This window comes from Lagopus muta, chromosome 17 (assembly GCF_023343835.1).
Source record: "Lagopus muta isolate bLagMut1 chromosome 17, bLagMut1 primary, whole genome shotgun sequence".
Taxonomy (NCBI): Eukaryota; Metazoa; Chordata; class Aves; order Galliformes; family Phasianidae; genus Lagopus; species Lagopus muta.
In genome coordinates, this window is record NC_064449.1 from 11,368,419 (window position 1) to 11,388,448 (window position 20,030).

General features: G+C 41.9%; 1 protein-coding gene across 1 annotated transcript; it reads right to left on the reverse strand.

Moving 5' to 3' along the window:
• Window positions 1-245: 245 nt before the first annotated feature.
• Window positions 246-18,104, reverse strand: DGCR8 (DGCR8 microprocessor complex subunit). Its single transcript, XM_048963955.1, has 14 exons — window positions 17,966-18,104; window positions 13,551-14,560; window positions 12,946-13,108; window positions 11,554-11,696; window positions 10,571-10,853; window positions 9,943-10,140; window positions 8,694-8,795; window positions 7,563-7,661; window positions 6,216-6,298; window positions 5,851-5,951; window positions 5,287-5,393; window positions 4,952-5,079; window positions 4,442-4,555; window positions 246-4,079 (listed from the first exon to the last, which is right to left on the reverse strand). Exons 2-14 carry the CDS (start codon window positions 14,271-14,273, stop codon window positions 3,996-3,998), a joined length of 2,328 nt encoding a protein of 775 aa, XP_048819912.1. The 5' UTR covers window positions 14,274-14,560; window positions 17,966-18,104; the 3' UTR covers window positions 246-3,995.
• Between the last annotated feature and the right edge of the window lie 1,926 nt (window positions 18,105-20,030).

The following is a 20,030-nucleotide window of genomic DNA, read 5'->3' on the forward strand; positions in this document are numbered from 1 at the left end:
GAGTGGCCTCTGGTTGAGATGCAGCATTAAGTTGTTCTGTAGTGACGTGGAAGCAGCTGGAAGCTGGGTGGAATGGTGATGCGCCACACCGTGCCAAAGGCTGCGCCCTGTATCAGGGAGCGCTTGCTGCTTAACAGCACTGACTGAGGAGTCCAGGTTCTATTTCAAAATACCTTGAGGAAGCAAGGAAGCAACGTTCCTTTTCCTGAATATGCTTCTGTTACCACAATACTGATCACACTGCAGCACTTTATAATATCAAACTTTATTGCTCAAAACTAATTGTCTGAAAAATACACATGTAGTACTCAAAGACCAAACACGGAGGCTTATATGATTGTGCAGAAAAAAGCAAGCAGAGGCTCAGTGAAAATGAGGCTTTATAGTTGTACCAATTCAGCACTGGCATCAAGCAACTGCACCCACTACAATTCATACAGCAACCTTTGTTATCTACTTGGGCATTAAGAACGATTTTCTTTCCCCTCCCCCCCTTTCCCTTCTCAGATACACATCAGAATACTGTAACTGAACATTTTATTTGGTTAAGAACAGCATGGCTTCTTGCACTTCGCCTTTCTTCCTGGGGCAAGTTAGGCAGCTACCGCTTCCTGAATTTTACTCCAGAACCAAAGTACAGTCTAGAGAATTATTAAGATAAATCATGCTTTTAAATACTTAGATGTTAAAAATATATTAGTATAAAGCCTAACAGCAGCGCAGGAAAGTGGAAGCTCACATACAATAGTTAAGTTTATGCATAATAGTCTCTCCAAACATCTGAGTACCCAACTACTGGGTCAGTTTTGTTTCTAATAAATATTTAAGAAAAAGCTGAACGACTGGTGTTCAAATAGGTAGCATCTGTCTGGTCACTGCAAGTCACAGTCAGTTCTCCATCAGTACCGTGATGAGCGGAACGCACACTGACCCTTACAGTCATAAACCACACGCTGTTGAGTAGCACGTAATATGCAGAGCAAGAACTGTAACTCCCAGAGGGAACAGTTCTTAAAAATACACTCCGTTCCTATAAAAATACCCCCATCCTCCTCTGTGTACAGAAGGGATAAAGAACGAACATCAGTGACAAAAGCAGCAGTTGATTTTATGCATTCGTACAATCAAGATCTAAACCTTTACAGCCAGTTACCTAGGAAACACACAAGTTACAATACAAATTTAGGATACATCTCGAGTCACGCTGTAAGTGTTCATGCAGAAGCTGAAGTTAATGCGATGATCTATCCTCTATCAAGCAGCTCGTGCTTATGTGCAAATGCAAGACTGTTACACTCCAAACAATAGTAAACATTAAAACACAAGAATACTTCACAATGACAATTAACAGCAGTTAAGTTGTTTGTTCCAGCAGTTATTGCGCTATTTTCTGGACATCTCTCCAGTTAGAGGCTGCAGCAAGGTCTAATACCATCTTTTTTGTTTTTTTTTGTTTAGAATGCATAATATACGTTCTAGGCTTTGGTTCACAATGAAATCTGTGGATGTTTTAATTAAGGGCAGCGGTCACCTTGTGATCTGATGGTGGCAGACTGAGGTAATACAGCAATCCTCTTAAAAGGAACAAAATCAAATTTGTAAGTGAGGCATCTACGGATATTCTGCAGGTGACCTGCAAAGACACTGACATTCTGATCTCAGAACAACAAAGGATCTGCCAGGGTGATTTGTCTGTTCCAGTGCTGTCCACATACAGGTATTCTGCTGAAAACGCACAAGCCGAAGTGCAGCCTGCCTACTGCAGTAACACACTGAGGCATAGGAGAATAAGCCCTGTCTGTATGAAAAAAATAAAGCAAGAGACAAACAGTAATCCCTGCTTGTCAGCACTGCACCAGTATTACATACCTTCCAAAGAAAGATGGAGATTGGCTAAAGCTACGCTGCTAAAAAAAAAAAAGAAAAGAAAAGCAGCAGAGGCAGTATTTTGTTTTTGTTTTTTCAGATAGGCCACTTTAAATCCTAGTTTCTGTATGGTCTTCCAACTACCCGTATCCTGTTAGCACAGGTTTACAGCTTGTGGAACAGAAGCTAAACAGAATCATCAACAGTGAGCAAATCTGTATTTGCAGAGCTCTGAGTGTGCACTGGAACAGAGACAGGAGAGGCTCTGCGGTCCTGTTTGACCTCAGGCATCATAAGCCACGTAATGAGAACAGCTTCAGTAAAAACTAAAATCCTTGCAATTCCAAAATAACAGGTGTGATACTAAAAGGAGGTCTGACAGTACTGATGCCAATATTGTTAAAATCCAGTAGGCACAATGTTCACTATGCTGCAGCATTCTACACATAACACGGTATTAAACAATCAAATAAAGGAAAAAAGCCCCCGAACGACCCAAGAACATTCCTCATCACCCCTCCCCACCCCAAGCCCCAGCCTGCTGTCCAGATAAGTACCAGGAACTGCAGCCGTCAGAAAACTGACCCCTTCCACTCTGGCAGGAAGGTAAATGAGAGCAGGACAGCTCTTGGGAAAGTGGTCGAAGCCCTGCCCCCCATTTGCTTCTTTCCTATTCTTAAGAGCAATCCAAAGAACCCACAGGAATGGTTCTAAGAGAAGGCGAACTGCAGTCACCCAGTAAATAACAGCAAAGGAAGAACCCTCCCACAGCAGTGCGTGCGCTACAGCCACAGCTGTGTCTTCTGTGCTAAACATCACCGAGCCTCAGCAGCACGGAGCACTGCCTGCTCACCAGGGCTGCACTCGATGGCAGTTGCATATTGGTGGTTTTCCTATCCCTCCACACAACTGGTCATGGTCTCACATTCTACTCATTACTGCGTCATATTTTGAATCTACATTCTAGTTTTCATTGCAGAAGTTACGCTCTCTCCTCAAACACTAAAAATGCAATTACAAGTAAAAACAAAGCTTCTTAAAAAAACTAAATTGCTGCAGTTAGTTCAGATTTCTCAGGGTTTTCTTTAGTCTTTCTTTGTTGTTTTCAAAACTTTTTGATTTTAAGCTGCAAGTTAAGACTTAATTTGTCAGGTCAGACGTATTCTGACTCCAAACAAATGAGAAACTTCTTTCTTGTTAGGAGAAGGGAGTGGGACGTCTTTAAACACCGCATTGGCAAAATGTTTTCAGACTGTCAACTATCTTCAGTTACAGTTTGGCTCCAAGCTTTGAAAACAGCCTTTGAAATTCCCGTTTTCACTTTAATCTGATAAGCAGGGCCTCATTTTCCCCTTTCAACTATCAGTAAACTAACATTGGCTCGTTTTCAATTAACATAAAACACAATTTCGAATATCCAGCCTGTTGCTCTTAACACTACCAGGTATACTTGTTCTTTTCAAGTAGTATTAAAAAAAAAAAAAGTCTGCATACTGTGATCTTGAATAATTAAGCCTGGCAGGAGACAAAATAAAACAGAAGAAACAGCATTACTGGCCTAATCCTATGGCGTTAGGAACATTGCTCATCATTTTCATGTATTTGCCACCAAAGTGTCTTATCAGTGCATATTATTATGTGCTGAAATGCAACAAGACTTTACACAAAAACAGTTTTAGGCATGTTCATACAAGACACGTACATATATTTCTTTTATATATACATATATATGTGTGTGTGTGTATATATATAGTATCAGCTTTAACCTGTATATAGATATTCTGAATTTCATCCTTAAAACACATCCATTTCAAACAACACGGATGATTTTCAAGGAAAAAGTGCTTGCTTGACCGTGTCCTGTGTGAACATGCCCGTCCTCTGTGCATCTTGCCCAAGCAGAGATCGTTATGATCAAACCTTGACACGTTACGTATCGTATCTCAGAGGTATAAAAAAAGAAAGAAAACAAGTAATATTGCCCTGATGATGCAAAAAGAACAATGCATAACTGAAGCAGCTTGGATTTTAAAAGTTATCTTGCATTCTGCAGCAAACAGATTTCAGATCGTCGTTGGAAATCTAGCTCCTCCATTTGTGTTATTGCTCCCTACTTGGAAATTCTCCCTTCAGACATCAACAGTGCACAGCGGCTCGCTGCCCGGCTGGGCCGATTCCACAATCGTCATCTTGGGCTTCTTCCGGGTCTCCTCCTTGGCAACACAAACACAAAACACGTGGAACAAAGCCGCCTCGAGGGCACGTACAATACACAGCACTAAGGGAATTCTTGTGCACAGCTGCAGCCAAACTTGTGTTAGTCTGCAGAAGGTTCATTTGTTCTAATGTTACACCGTTTACCAAAGTAAAACTAAGTAATAAACCCACTTAAGATTGGAGCGTGAACATCTCTCTAAAAGCAGCCCTATTTAAATTTAAAAAAAGTAATGAACAGCTCGTTATGTGAGATACTGCAGGAGACAAGCACAAATGTTACAATTAGTAGGCCTGGCCTGTGGCATTTTTGTTTGTACATCAAAACCAAAACAGAACCAAAACAGGAGCATATACTCACTCTTTCTTGTGCCAGTTTTTTCATTTCTTCCTGTAACTTGTTCAGGATGTGCAGATTTGGCTTGTTCTTTTTGGCATACTGCTGAAGCTCTATCACACTTTTATCAGACGTCTCCTGTTCAATGAGACCATAAGCAACAACAGATGAGCTGTTCTGATTTAAAAATACACACACACTCACATGAGAAAATTTCTCACTGACAGCTGTTTTCTTAAGACAGATTTACATGAGCTAGTTTTGTATTACATAGGTTAGATAGTTTCTGTCTGGCAGTATGAGATTGCCAGGATTGCCAGGGAAAGCATCGCAAGCAAGGTTTGAGGTCCATCAGTTCGGAATAACTGAGACCTGCTCACCAAACGCACACTGCCCTGCTCGCCACAGGGAGCAAACAGATGATGCTGAGATAGATGCCACCACAGTTTTTTTCTAATTAAATTACAAAACAACAACAAAACATAGAAAAATACAGTCACAACATAGATCACAATTAAAGGAAATCATCTTCACCTGTTTGACCATCTTGCTACTCTCTCTACCATACATACGCAAAAGAGAGCCCCAATTTTTCACATGTGGATGCAGTAGCTGTAGGATTTTCTGTGAAGCTAATTGTTTCCCCACTCTTTTATTTTTGCCTGTAAAAACAACCATGAAAACGTGTCATACCGGTACTTTACACAGTTAAACACCAAGTTGACTTGTGCTATTCAAAGCTGAGACACCAGAAAAGAGCAGAATAGTAATAGAACAAGTTAGGTAACTGAACAAATGCCTGCAAAATGGATAATAGAGAACAGGAAGAAAAGGAAGGTATCAGAGGTCACACTAGGTGCTGTACTTACACCAGCCTCGCACTGTGTGCTTGCCACAAGTCATGACATATTCACTCTTCTGATTTTTACCAGGAATCACTTCAAATTTTATGGATGTGTCACCCATTCCATGGTTTCTTGAGCACAATGAATAAATAAACCAACATCATACGCTAAGTACAATTGCAAATAAACAAAGTAATTACAGTTATCTTTGTCAGTAATTGCTGTGGTCTTAGATACAGCAATAATAAACTTTAAGACATTAGTTAATAGGGAGTTATTGTTTAAATCAGTGACTTGCATGAGAAGAGAACCCCACATAAAGGAAAAACAAGTCTATGTCCCACAGTTATATCCTAACCTGAGAATTTTCTTCAGAGAAGCAAACCCACAAAATACCAGTTCATGAAAGACACAGATAACAGTTCAGTCCAACCAGCTCTCTTACAGGCAGGCAGTGAGAGCAGTAAGCTCGGCCAGCCTGAAAGTGTCCTTAGGTTACTGAGGGACACCGGGCAGCAGCATCCAAGCAAACCCTGTGCCCTGCCTCAAACGTGTGTACAGAACAGAGTCCTCATGCTGCAGCCTTACCTTTTAAGGCACTCATGGAGAATCTGATATGGAGACAAGAGCCCAGCTTTGCTGGTCAGTTCATATACCCGTGAGTCCTCAATACTGATATGGTTAAAATACTACAAAGGAATTGAAAAGAGGAATAAAAGTTTTTGTGCAAATCAAACTCAAATACTGTTCTAAATGATCGCCTCTCCTGTGTAACATCAAACAAACATCGTTACTCTGCACCAAAAAGTATTTTTAAGTGCAAAAACATCTTTATCAACATCATTAAAATTGCCATCCCACTCAGAAAACAAGGCTATGGATTTTTCCACACTGAAAACGTATTTGAAAACTGAGACTCCAGTAATCACAGCCATCAGGCAAGAAGCTGGTACCTCAAGTTCTTCACTGTCTTTGGGCTTCTCTTCAGAGGTTTGCTTAACAAAGTCAGGAATAAGGATTTCCAGTGTAGCTCGAGCTGCAGAAAATGATTTGATGTTGTGATTAGCTTTATTTTAAAAGACAACCGTAAACAGAAGCAGAATGAAACCCAATTTAAGCAAGCCTCCCACCTCCCCTGGAGATCACCAAACATCCTAGAGAACAACTGAACAGGTAAGACGAGCATCTCACTCATCCTGTTGCAACCAGCATATCCACTTGAACATAGGATTGCTTGCCTTAAAAATCACAAGTTGGTAAGAAACATCCCACAACTATTAAACTGCACTAAAAAACTGCTTTTTGCACAAGTTTATGAAAGGAGAACGAAACACAAATCTCATTCTCACATCAAGCTATGACCCCATAGGACCTAAAATACAAGAAATACATCATCATCCCTTCACTGTTACAGCAGAACCTTACAATTGCACCTCTGGGCACTCGCTATTCGCCTCAGTTATCTGCACAAAACACCTTTTTTTCATGCACAAACAATTGTGTGGTGGCTTTTCATATTTTAGCCACATTAACAAATTTCACCAAAGCATGACGTCCCACACCACATGTGCACAATACACCTCCAAACACTGACACTGTGCTGAACACATCACAGTCTGGAGATGTGAAGAAGTTCTAACATGCAAGACATTTCCCTTTAGTTATTCACCATATACACAGTTCTAACTGTCTGTTATTAATATGACTGATTTTATCTGTAACAGAGATAATTACTTGGAAATCAGTGTAAGTAACAATACAGGTCAGTGCAATATCACCAGAAAGGGAACTAGCTCAACCAGAAGCTTAGAGGTTTTGTTGTTTGCTCTTTTCAGTTTTGTTTTGGTTGCGTTTTGATTGTTGCTCTTTTTAGAGAGAGGTTAAGACTTAAATTGCACTAAAATTCACGAGGTAGGTGTTCATACAGCAGGGCACTGCAGGAGGGGGAGCTGGACCAGATGACCTCTGAAGGTCCCTTCCTACTTCAAGGATTCTGTGATTCTGAATTATTAAAAAAAGCAGCATGTACACCTGGTGAGATCAGTGGAAACAGACATTCTTACAGCTTATCAGCACAAATCAGAAATTAACTTTGAGTTTCTTCATGGTTTTCTGTCCCAGCACATTGCGGAACTTCGGGAAGTCTCTGAAGCCGTGCTTTTAATAAGACCACATGGGTGCCCATTTTGTAAATGATTATCAAAGTGATTTCTACTTCCTACTGCAAATATGGTCATCTTCAAAACAGAAATGCAAACAAACAATTCAGCAGTTGGCATTAAGAAAGAAAGAACCGTTACCAGCTTTATTCTTGGCAAGCTTTTTGCTGCTGGCAGTTCCTGCCCCGTAAGTTACTCCATCAATAATCACCGAGGCTCCGAAAGGCTCACTTGGGTTCTCTGAAAACAGAGAGGAGAAAATGAAACCTTCCCAGGAGTCCCCACGTATAACAGCCACATACATGAAATATCACTGTTCTCAGTGTTTGTTTTCCTCTTTCAACTTCAAGTAGGATAGATGCTGCACACTATTCAGAGACTGAACGCTCCAGCACACAAAATCCTAATGGTTTCCACTAACACACACTTCCCACCACATGCACTTCATTCTTCCCAACAAAGAATTTCTCCATTTTAAGAAGTGGTTTAAGATCTGCCAGAATTCAAATGTTAATTCCAAAGGCTTTTTGCATCACTACTACAGTGCAAACACAATATGCTGATGTTAAAAAATCATTACCTAATGATTACATTACCTAATGCATTTCTAAGACCAGAAACTATAGCAGCACACTGACCTAAGGCACCTGACTTAATTCTTTGGATGCTACCTGCAGGGCATAAAATACCAGTAACAGTATCACACTCCTATCATTTTCCAGAGAATGAAGAAATGCCAGCCAACCGAGTGCCTTAATGCTGTAAAATTCTGTTGCTATAAAGCAAAACCCACAAGGAACACGCACTGTGTAAACCAGAGCAGAACAATCCCACAAAAATATTGCAGCTTTAAGAGAGTACAAACATCTCTGCAGAAACCTCTCATTCTTAAATGCCTCCTAATCAAGTGCCTACAACTAAATTCCATCGTTTGTCTTCAATCAGATTTTCAGGACATTACTGACACAGAAATTAAGCAAATATTAATTGTTCATAACCAGTTTATTTCCACGATGTACCCTTTTAAGTACAACTAAGTTACTCCCGTGCATTTTCACTTAGTACTGGCTTTTGCTTGGAAAAAAATACACCTGTTATTTTAAACAGGTCCTTGTTTGAGATGCGTGGAAAACATTTCCTAGCTAGAATGTGGCTCACAGCAGACTCTCCAGACATCCTCTAGGAAAAACATCCATTGTTTGGTTTTATTTCACTATGAGAGAAGCTCTTCACAACAGCACTGTGCTCAGTTTGAAACCATGACAGACTTACCACATTCAAAGAAATTGTAAACAGGGCGAACCTTTAGGACTCGTTGCATATATTCATGCAGTATGCAAACTTCAGATTTCCCATTGGGATTAATGACAAATTCTACAAAAAAAGAGAGGGAAAGGAAAACGACAGCTAGTTTTGATCTTAAGGAAAAAACTGCTATGAGAAACAAAGCATTAAATGGCAAACTGCAAGGGAGAATTGCTGCTCAAATTACATGCAATGTGCTTTAAGACTACCTGCAACAAATAATGCACATCACGTTCCACTCATCTCATTTATGTGTTTCAAAAATAGAAGCAAGAGCTCCCACCTTTTAACTCATCATTAATTTCAACTGGCAAACACTTCAGTTTTACACCTGATCCCTCACTCAACACTTCAGAAAAATAACTCCACTAGATCATCTTCTAAGTACTTCTGCAGCAGCCTCTTACAGCTCCTCCTAACCAGCTTCTGTCCAACTCTCACTGACAGGCACAGAAAGAAGCTGGTTTTATAATGCAAGGGTAAACTATAAGGTATGGATGGAATAGTTAAAAAAATATGCTTTGAAACAAAGCAAAACCCCACAGAAACAATTCATGAACAACCACAGTTTGAAATTCTCCTGCTCTGCTCAGATAGGAGGAAATGGTCAATTTATCAGTTTTAATTCTGCTGAAGAAAAAGCGCCCACAGACATGACAGCCAACAAAACAAGAATAAAAACCAAGTCAGACACCAATATGGGCCTTTTGAATGCTGGACTGCAGTTAAACACATCCACACAGCCAAGACAGGTGAGAGAAGATTCCCCCAGCTTCTCATCAGACAATAATCTACTCCTTAGCAAAGGATATGTAACCACACAGAGTTCTTTCCTGTTTCCATCTAAGTGGTTTAAAACTGTATTTTAACTTACAGGTTTTAATCTGGATCAACCTGGCATTTGTAACCAGTCCCTAATTTGGGACAGGTATGAACTGGTGTAAAACTAAGAAGGCAGGAGCAACCAGAGATGGGCTGGAGGGTTTTCCATAAACACCAACAGTAACAAGTGGGCAATGGTGGATCCAGCTACCAGGACTAAAGCCCTAAGCAAAAATTCTTGTTAGATACCATTTTTCCCTTTACTGTATTGTATGGTGAGTTCAGGAACATACAATTCTGCAACAAGGAACAAGCGGATTCTTTTTCTTTTTTCCCCCTAAAGGAGCTTGGAACTTCCACACCAGATGTTTAATCTCTCAGTACATGAACTAACCTTTCTTTGTAGGTGCATCTTGCACAGACAAGGTGATGAGTTTCTGATTGGCAGGCAGAATAGGCCGCTCAGATTCTGCCTGCTTCCGCTTCATCTCACGATTGAATTGCCGTCTCTCAGCCCAGGTTCTGAATTTTTTTACAGTAACTTGTTCAAAGTCAAAACGCTTCTCAAGGTAGCGTCTAAAATCTTCCAGATCTAAGAAGCAAGCAGGTTACTACAGCTGACTATACGGAAAAAAACCACCAATGCACAAAGATGCACAAAAAATACATAGCAGTGACAACTGAGATTGATAGAACTGAGTCTCAGACTGATATACAACTTCAGTGGATGAAATACCCCAAATCTTCCACATTTTTGTGTGTAAAGTTTGCATATCATCTCTCAGATGTGCAGCAGAATTCCTAGTGTATGCTTCCCTTCCTGTTACAATCAAAATTCCCTTTTAAAACTGGTCCTGTTTTTTCAGACCTCTGCCTAAGAAAAAACAGCTCAGAAAGACAACTTACCAGATGATCTCAGGCAGGGTTTGACTCAACTGCCACGTCAGGAATAACAGAAAAATGTGCCAAATGCCATTAACCCAACGCCAGCCAAGAAAGAGAGTCCCAGTTCCCATACCTACCTACAGATTCATCTTTACATACTTCAACTTTGGCCTTAACTTGTCCTAAGGCTCCTTGTGCTGCATCTCCCCCTGAGGTGTCTTTTTCATCTAAAGGCCCAGAATCAGCAGCAGTGGAATCTGGTTCTTCTGTTTGGCAGTCCAGTTCTGAAGACTTATCTAAGTGCTTTATGGGTGATACTTCCCCATTTGGGGTTATGTCATTATTTTGTTCCCTTTCCTCATTTTCCTTCATTTTTTTATAATGCAAGCAGGGAATGCTACTAAGGGGAGGATCATGTTTCTGTAAATATAAAATAATACAGTTTCAGTACGTCGAGGTAACCAAAAGCAAATCCAAAACTCACCAGATGCAGTCAAGATGGAAGCTAGAGTTATTCAGTCTAATCTCAGGTTGCTCTTTGGTTAGCAATCTGATCCCATTCAAACCTTAGCACGTTCATTAGTATGGCATCCTGGCACTACATTCATACTGACAGTAACCTCCACAGGGTGTTTCCCATTTGAAGTCCAAACTATATTCTGGCTGATTTCAAGCAAACATTACATGCTTTCATAAAATTCCTTGAGCCTTCTTGGGGTTTAAATCCACAATATTAAACTCAGTCTCTACCTATTCCTTTGGTTTATGAATGTCACAGATCTATTTCTGTAAGTGGACCATGAAACACATCTCAGACTAGTTTATGGCTACAGATAAACAATCTGAATGTATTTCATGGTGGAATAAAGTTAATGTTTTGCAGTCATATTCTAGAAAAAGACGGCACAAAACAAGACCACCTCATTTGCTTTAACTGCCCAAACTCATTATCAACAACTGAAAAACAAAGCATAAGGAAAGTCGCATCATACTTCAGAAATAGAGTAGTTTATTTCTCAAGTACTGCAACAACCCTGCTCAAGAAGAAAAAATATTCAACCGCTTAAAGGAATAAATCTAATTTTTAAATATCAGTACAGAAATAATTGACAGTATTTACCCTTATGCTTCCTGTTCCCAAGAAATAAGGTCTAGACCAGGTAACAACTCTAGATTCTCTGTGCAGATATACAGGAATGCCTGAGTTATGGAATGTCATGATCCATCCATCTGGTAACGGCTCCGTAGGAGGGCGGCCACGACCTTTAAAGCAAAGAACAGCTTTAGACCTGGAGTAGTTCACTGTTCAATAGACACTGAATTGTGGCCTGCTCCCAAACTGCAAATCACCAAGCACTGTTTGTATCCAGTCATCTGCAGTGTTGTCTTCTACCTTTCTCAGGCACTCAAACAAGGGACAGGTGGCCACTGATCCCTTGGTTTGTGCAACTGGGTAAGATTTCTTGTGATTTCAGTCTCTCACTGCTCCATTTCCACGCAGCTTTTTCTTTGATTGAAAGTCTATCAGACTTAAGGAAGCAGTTTGAAATAAAACCTTTCGTTATATTTTTCAATAGGAGTACAATACAAACCAAAATCAAGTCTACAAGGCCTTCTACTTAAATATCTTAGCCATGAAAAATACTGCTGCTTCCACAAAACATGAGTGAAATTACTCATGTAGTATGCCAGTATTGGGACACACACAGCACGAAGGAATAACACTGCAGTAAAATGCTTGCACTCACATTCAAGACAATATATGGTTTTACTTATTTCTACTTTAGACACTGGAGAACAGTGTCACTGCTTTCTACATCAGAAATGAACAAAACAGACTCCCTTTAGCTGTGACCTCTGTCAATCCTGTGCTGATGTAAAGCTTTGGAGGGAAGAAGTGCTTGGTTTCTTACTTCAGAGCACAGCGTTCGACAGCTTTGCTCTTCTAGAACAGGTCTAAGGCTTGATTCTGATACAAACTGCTTGCAGTTATGTTCTTGTGGACTGGGTGGCATTCTCAACTCTTTATTTCTACTTGTTGGTAACACACTATGAACACCTTGATAAATGCAAGTCATGGGCTTTAGCAATATCTTGCCTGGTATTGCAAGCATTAAGACTGCACATGTACATTTCAACAAAAGAAGTGAGTTAATGGCAGTAGGAAGAATTCCACAACCAGCCTTCAACTCTTTCACAGTATCAAAAAAGCCAGATCCTTGTTCACTTACCTGCTACTGAGGTGAAAGTCTTTCTCATTTTCCACATATCCATGCACCAAAACACATTTTCATCACAAACAACAGATGAAGACAACAAGCACGCCCAAACATCGCCTTTCATGTTCAGCAGTATGAAAAAAATCATCTGATACGAAGAAGCCTCCAAACAGGACTGTGTACCACACCCACTACTTACCAAAATTGCAACCGAACTCAGATTTCCACAGATTCCCATTCAATATACCAACCTCACACAAAGCTTTATAAATATTAAACAAACGTTGACTTACTTTTAAGAACAGTTTTAATTTTGGTCATCATTGGCTGCACACTTGTTTCTCCATCAGACTGGTGATCACTTTCAGCCCCATACTTCTCATTTTCTACTCTCCTCGTTTTGGGTGCACGAAGACCCTCTTCCAGCAGAGCATCCACATCATTATCAAAGTCATCCTGAAAGAGATGTCATCAGACACCGCCCTCCTGAGGTCTGCTAACTTCCCTTTCCCCTCGGAAAGAAAAAGCATACATTGTCCCTAAGTACTTCCACATAGAGAGGAACTAGAAATGTCCAATGATCCCAGTAAAATGACTGAAAAACAAGAAAGTTTTCATAAGTGAGTGTTGGCATTTTTTACGATGAAGCAAGCTTTAGTGTGTAAGAAACCTTTTTCATGTTATTTTTAAACTAAGCTATAGAAGATACCACACAACTCCGAAGATCCACCAAGAGAATTGTGAAAGCTTTCAGCCAAAATCCACCTTTAAAAATTCTGTATTTTTAACTCCAGCACTGCACGTTTCTAGGAGAGGCTGTCTTTAACAAACACCTTTGTGAGCTTTTTCCAACTACTTGGAATCCTCTAGCCCACCAAGAATCTCAGTATCTACTTACCTCGTATGAGTAATTCATGGTTTCTTCATCCACTTTATCCCTTTGAACGATTGCTTTAGATGTGAACCCTCCTCCTTCTTCATCTATTTCCATCAAGTTGTCGGTAAAGTCTTCAAGCTCATCCAGAACTGCATATTCCACTCTCTTTTCCTGATCAACATCATTCTCATCATCCTTCTTGTCATCGTTTTCACCCCCTATACCTACAGCTTTACCATTACTACCACCGAAAGGACAAACATGCAAATCCCCATTGACATTATTAATACCAAAATCTGTATCTGCCTTATAATCCTGCTCAATTCCAGTGTACAGAACTTTCCTATCTTTGCTTTTGCAGCTTTCTGTAAAGCTAACGCTGATCTTTACATCTTTCAGTAACTTAAGATCTGGGGTGAACTTTCGAACTGAAGGTGCGTGACGAGCAGTTCTCGGGCTTTGGTCACTACTGTTAGGGTCTATTATAAGACGACTTTTGTAGCAGGCAGATCCCTTTGTGAGAAGCTGTGTTCTGCAGATACTGTGCGTGTCCCCAGCAGGGGTATCTGACTGTCCATCACCACCAGAGCCAACGTCCATTACCTCTGCGTCACTGGACGTTTGCAGGGGAGGTGGTGGAGGCTGTTCGTTAGGCGGCAGAGGTGGGGGACAAGTGTGATTCTCCACATTCATGTCTCTCGCAGGTTCTTTAGGGAGGGGTGGCACATTTTCGTATTTCTCCATCTTTTAAACTGTAAAACTACTGTTTTAAAAAGACACAATGCTGTCGATAAATGTTTAGATCTATATTCCTAACATGCGTAAGTCCATCAGGGTTGGGTTATCATGTCCTATTCAATATGCAACACTGATGATTCAGTTAAGCTGACTACATTGTTCTTTTCATTAATGTAGACAGCTTTCAGAATCACTGTCTCAATTATTGGAAATCACAATGCATTCAGCTTAAATAGCTGAGGACTAAGACTGCATCTTCACTGGACAAGCAGGTCTCCTTTTCTTCTTTCAATCTACAAGAAAAAAAAACACATGTCACAGAAGAAAAATGGAAAGCGGTATCCCAGGCAAAAAGAAAAATAAGTTATTCCTTCCTGTAATACGTTCCAAGTAGAAAAAAGAACTACATTTTGCAGCAAAAACAAAAAAAAAAAAACAACCAAACACAGATTATCTCAGTACTGTTCTGAATGAGGCTGAGATCAGGCTGTTGTTACAGCTTCTTGGTCTCTAAGTTGAGGTGCAAGAACTTGCTAACACAGTTTACCTGCTTAATTAATTGACTATCCTGCTTGCTTAGCTGCCAGGATATTAAGTGTAGGTATTTAGGGGCCCTCTTCCATTGCTTAAAATAACCTGGCATTCGAGCAATACTTACCCACACAGCAGACAGATTACACATGCAATACTGGCATGCTTTCAACATCTATGGTTCTTGGAAATGTGTGTCCTTTTGAATCTTACAGATATGTCTATGTTGCACTGAAGTTTTAACAGGAAACCTAACTTGCTAAAAACTCAGTGCAAATGTGGAAACACAAGGAAATAATCTTTACCTACCTAGCTAGCTCTGGCAGTCCTCTGATACTACCCCTGTGCTCTCTGCAGAAAAGGTGTCTTGTTATTACATTCAAGCACTATTAACAAGGAAACGCTTACTGTCTTTTCCTTCTTGCTGGCCCTGAAGTAATGAGTAGCATTACCAAATCACTGCCAGCCCGTACACATACTGCAGCCAGAGGAAGCACCAAACCAAGGCTGGTTTAAACTTGCTTTTGTATTCCTGGCCACAAACCTGCCTCATCCCCAGGGTAACGTAACAGAGTCCAGCAAATCTACTGTTACAGTGGGCTACAATAGAATTTGCTACAAAAGAAAGCCCCTCCAAAACAGGAAGAGGCAGAAGAGAAGTCCAATTCCCATCTGCTCTGCTGCAAACTGATATTTACAATGTGCCCTTTATGTTAGAGGCTGGAGGAAAAAAAAAGAAAAGAAAAAAAAAGATTTTGATGAAAGAGAGAAAGGAGCAATACAAAAAAGGACGTATGAGTCCATAGGTTAGAAACAGCCACGTGGAGCTTAGACAAGACAACCAGAAAGCCATGAAAACAGATTTAGCATATTAGGTCACACGGCACTAGAAACAGCACAAGCTAGCCCACTTATGGCCATGCTTAACCAACGTGCCCTGAAAAAAGACCTTTTATTCACCAAGGCTCCACAGAAATACACCAACAGATCCCACATGGCCCTCTGAAAGATATTAGGAGCGTTATGGAGAGCTGCAACAGGCAGTGCAGAACAGCGAACAAACTCTGGATGAACTGCAGAAAATAAGAATTTTAAATGATGTTTTGCAGATCACCAATAAATGGAAACATTGCATTTTTCACTTAAGCTTACTCTTGTTCTAGCGGATCATCTGAAAAGGTTTCACTGTAAAAGTAACCCCCAAGAGATGGATACGTGGTGGACATTATGTAGCAAACTGTAAAGCAGAGCTGGAGAACTTCCTCTTGTCTTGGTTGTGTTACAGATGTTATTTGGAGACAGAAAGAAAAACAAAACAAAGCCAGATAATGCCCTTCTTCTCAATCAGCACAGCAAGATCATGAAAGAAACACAGAGAAAACAGCACCTCTTTTCTAAGAGAAAACCAGAATGTTAGAATGTGTAACCAGCAAACTCCCACAACGGCACGTATGGAGACTCACAAACAAGTTCAACAAAGAACACGTGGATACCTGCAGCTGCTCCTGGGAACAAGGAACAGCGTATCACAGATTCTATCTTCCAAAAGTCATTTGATAAAGAAATTGGTTTCATCATCAGAAACTGCTTCCTTCATACCTTGCAGATGCCCCAAAAGGTAGAGTGGCTGCTTCTGAAACACACAGCCTCCCTCCTCACAAGGCACCAACCACTTGAAAACCTACTCAGCTACCATCTTGGTCAACCTCAGACCCTTTCTATTATCTACACCTGTATCTTTCTGATACGTACAGTAAAACAATATTGAATCATTAATTATGAACTGCCAAAAGAAAACAAAACCAGGGAAGTGGATTATTTTCATTAAATCTGCATAGGAAATCTCTGCAGAAGGATATTCAGTGGACTACTACTACATACATATTTCCTTCCACACTGCCAACTTTAGCACAGAAAGATTCTGAAGAAAAAAAAACACCAGCCATTTTGTGCAAGTCATCAAAGCAGTGCAAGAAAAGTCACTCAGGGGCCCAACAGTTACTATCAGTACAAAATCCAGATAAGAATGAAGAACCTCTGTAGCGCCATCCCATTTTAGAGCTAGCAGAATTACATAAATTGGGAAAAGTGCCATCAGAAAACAGCAGAGCGAGTGTGCTTTGATAGCTTGCCCAGTTTTCAGGCAGAGTTTAGATGGCTGCAATTAATGGTGCAACATGGAAGGTAAGTTCATTTGTTCTTAAATCTGCAATTTAGGGCCTCGGAAGAAAGAAAGAAATATTCTTCAACCGCATTCCCAGAGGCTTCCTACTTGTAAAGGAAAACAGCACAATTAGGAACTAATTTCTCTTCTCACCCTCTTAAAAATAGCATCCTGGCAACAATCAGGAGACACCGCTCAGAAGAAGCAGGGTACTAACCTTTCAGCCGCAATTAGAAACGGGAACAGTTATGTTTAATCATCTAAACAGAAGGAAGGAGAGCCCCACTCATAAAGGAAAAGTCAAAGACCGGACTGCACCTCCCGCACGGCACGTAGGGCACCGAAGGGACGAGATGCGCTCAGCCCGCTTTAGGAGGGATAATGAGGGGCCCATCCCAATCAGCTGAACGCTGCAGAAATGAACGCGAAACTTAAAGAAAAACGAGGTGCAAAACGGAAAGGCTGCTTTCTCAGGAGAGAAGAAGAAAGTTTAGAAGTTTTCGAGCCTAAACCTTCCAGAGACCGAATGAGGAAATTCAGAGGAAGCCCTCACGGCGCTTCACCGCGGAGAGCACGAGCGGCGGGAACGCGCGGAGCCGCGCGGTGCAGCTCGGCAGGCCGCGCCGCCCCATCCTCGCCGCCCCAAACCCCCCCGGGGTGGCCGGACGCGCAGCACGTGCTGCAAAGGGCCGTGCGGCCCGGGAGCGGCAGCGCTCAGCGTTCGAGGCCGCAGCCGAGGCCCCTCCGGCCCCGACGAGAACGCGGCGCTCCCGTCTCTCCTGCTGTTCTGAGCGCCGCCCGCAGCGAAGCGAGCGGGGGGGGAGGGGGGGGAAAGCAACAAACGCCAACGCGCGGCTGCGGGGCGCCTGACGGCGGTGCCCACCCGAATGGGCGGCGGGCTGGGGCCGCCCTGCGGCCTGCGGGGATCGAAAGGTTACAGCCCTCCAGGCGGCTGGGCCCGCTCTCACACGGCCTCCCTCTGCCCCACGAGGCCGGCACCCACCTGGGCCATCCCCGGCGTCCCGGTTTCTCCTCCGCGAGGGGGTGGTGGGAGGGCGAGCTCGGCCGCCTCACGAAAGCCGCCCCCTGCTCCGAGCCACCATCGCCTCGGCCGCCATCTTTAAATTCCTGCTCCGAGCGGCTCCGCGAGGGCGGGACTCTCCCCTCCGCTAGCCAATGGCGTCTCCCGTCTCATGCGTCTCGAATTTGAAATCCTGGTTACCATTGACAGATTCTCGAGCACGTTAAATAGTTTGACCAATAACGACTCAAGGAGCTCACGCCCTTACGAAGCCCGACCAATGAAAGGGGGCAGGAGGCGGGACCGAGGCGGCGGGAGGGCGCGGCCGGCCGTGACGGGAGCGGGGCCCGGCCCGGTTCCTTTGTCCGCAGCCGCGCGGCCGTCAGTGCTTCGTGCGACCGGGGCGGGAAGCGGCGCAGGCTCCGCCGAGCTGCGCTGAGGGGCTCCGGGGCGGGCTGTGGAAGGCCGTGCTGCAGGGGGCCGCAGCCGTGAAGCCTCCCAGCTCCGTTCAGACAATTCCCACAGCACGGGACGTGTCTCAGCTTTGCGTACCCTGCTGTGTGAGTCAGAAAGTCAGGAAGAATTAAAACACAGTGGTTTGAAAGTCAAACAACTACTACGTCAGCTTCCACTGTGCAGCTGTTTTCACAGTCATAAAACTGAATTCCAGCAAAAATGCAACAGCTGATGCTTTGAGACGCTGCTAATGGAGCAAACCGCAGCTCTTCTTTCCCTCGACAGGGCAAACAGTCGCTGCCACCAAAACAACGAAGAGTTCAGTAATGAAAAGTACTGCTGGCTTTCCAAAGAGTGCATAGGCTGCACTCAGTGCAGTAAGAATTAGGTGGGGTCAATGTTCCGTTCTCTGACTGAATGTCAGTAACTGCAGTACGTGCTGTGCTGTTCCAACAGTTAAATCTACTGTAAGACAATTTTTAAACTCAGGCTACACTACTGTAATTCTAGTAAAAAAAGGTATTTACCTTCCAAAGACATTCATGATAGAAAAATGAGTATGGCTTATCTTTAAAAACATACTTTAGATACTAATCATTGAGGCATAAAAGAAATTTGAGGTGTAAAACAGATGTGGGTATTTTACAATATGTATTTTTAAGCAGATGGAAACTATAATGACCACATTAACAGAGCTGAGTCACTCTAGCTACAGCCTACAGCATGCTGTTCTGCGCTCAAAGATCTGGAGCTCTTTTTTTAAAAAAGATATCCTTAGTTAAGATATTAAGATGCTGCTTAGTGTTACCTTCTAATCTCTATGCTATGCAGGTGACTGTATACAGTATTCACATTTCAGCTACATTGGACACTGAGGGGGAAGCAAATTGATCCAAGATTACCTGCAGCTCTGTAAAAATTAACCTTTGAATTTCAGCATGGAGGTGCTTCCAAGCAGACCATTTTCCTGGCACCTGGACATATTGGACCAGAGTGCAAATAACCGAGCCTTGTCTACATCCAGGTAACACTCCAACTGCAGCTACATAAATTGGAAGCCTGCAACAGCTCTCAAACATAGAAAGTTAAATATAGTGCAATTAAAAATATAATCCACATGTCAAAATAATTACTTCACATGAAATTATTTTTGTACACGAACTCAAAAATTGTTTAAGATTTACTATTATGTATTATGTATTAAATTAAATATTAATATATTAAATATTATATAGTATGTAGTTACTATACATACACTTGTACACTCTAACTGAAAGGACAGCTAATTGCTTTGCAAATGGAATACATTCAGTTGAGATGGGAGAATCAGAGCACAGATAAATGCACGTGGCTAAGACCTTGGCTCTATGGTGACTTCCAACAGCCATTCACAAGTGAGCCAGCATACCAAGAGAAAAGCTTGCTTTCCCACTTTTTCTCTAAGAAAAATACTTTCTCATAAGGAGAGGCAAAAGCCCCAGTTATTGAATACTGGTTATAATGTTGTACTACAAGAAATGACACTATTGGCTCCACATATTCTCAGCTTATTATTTAATCTATCTTAATTAACACCTGAAAAGTGATGCGG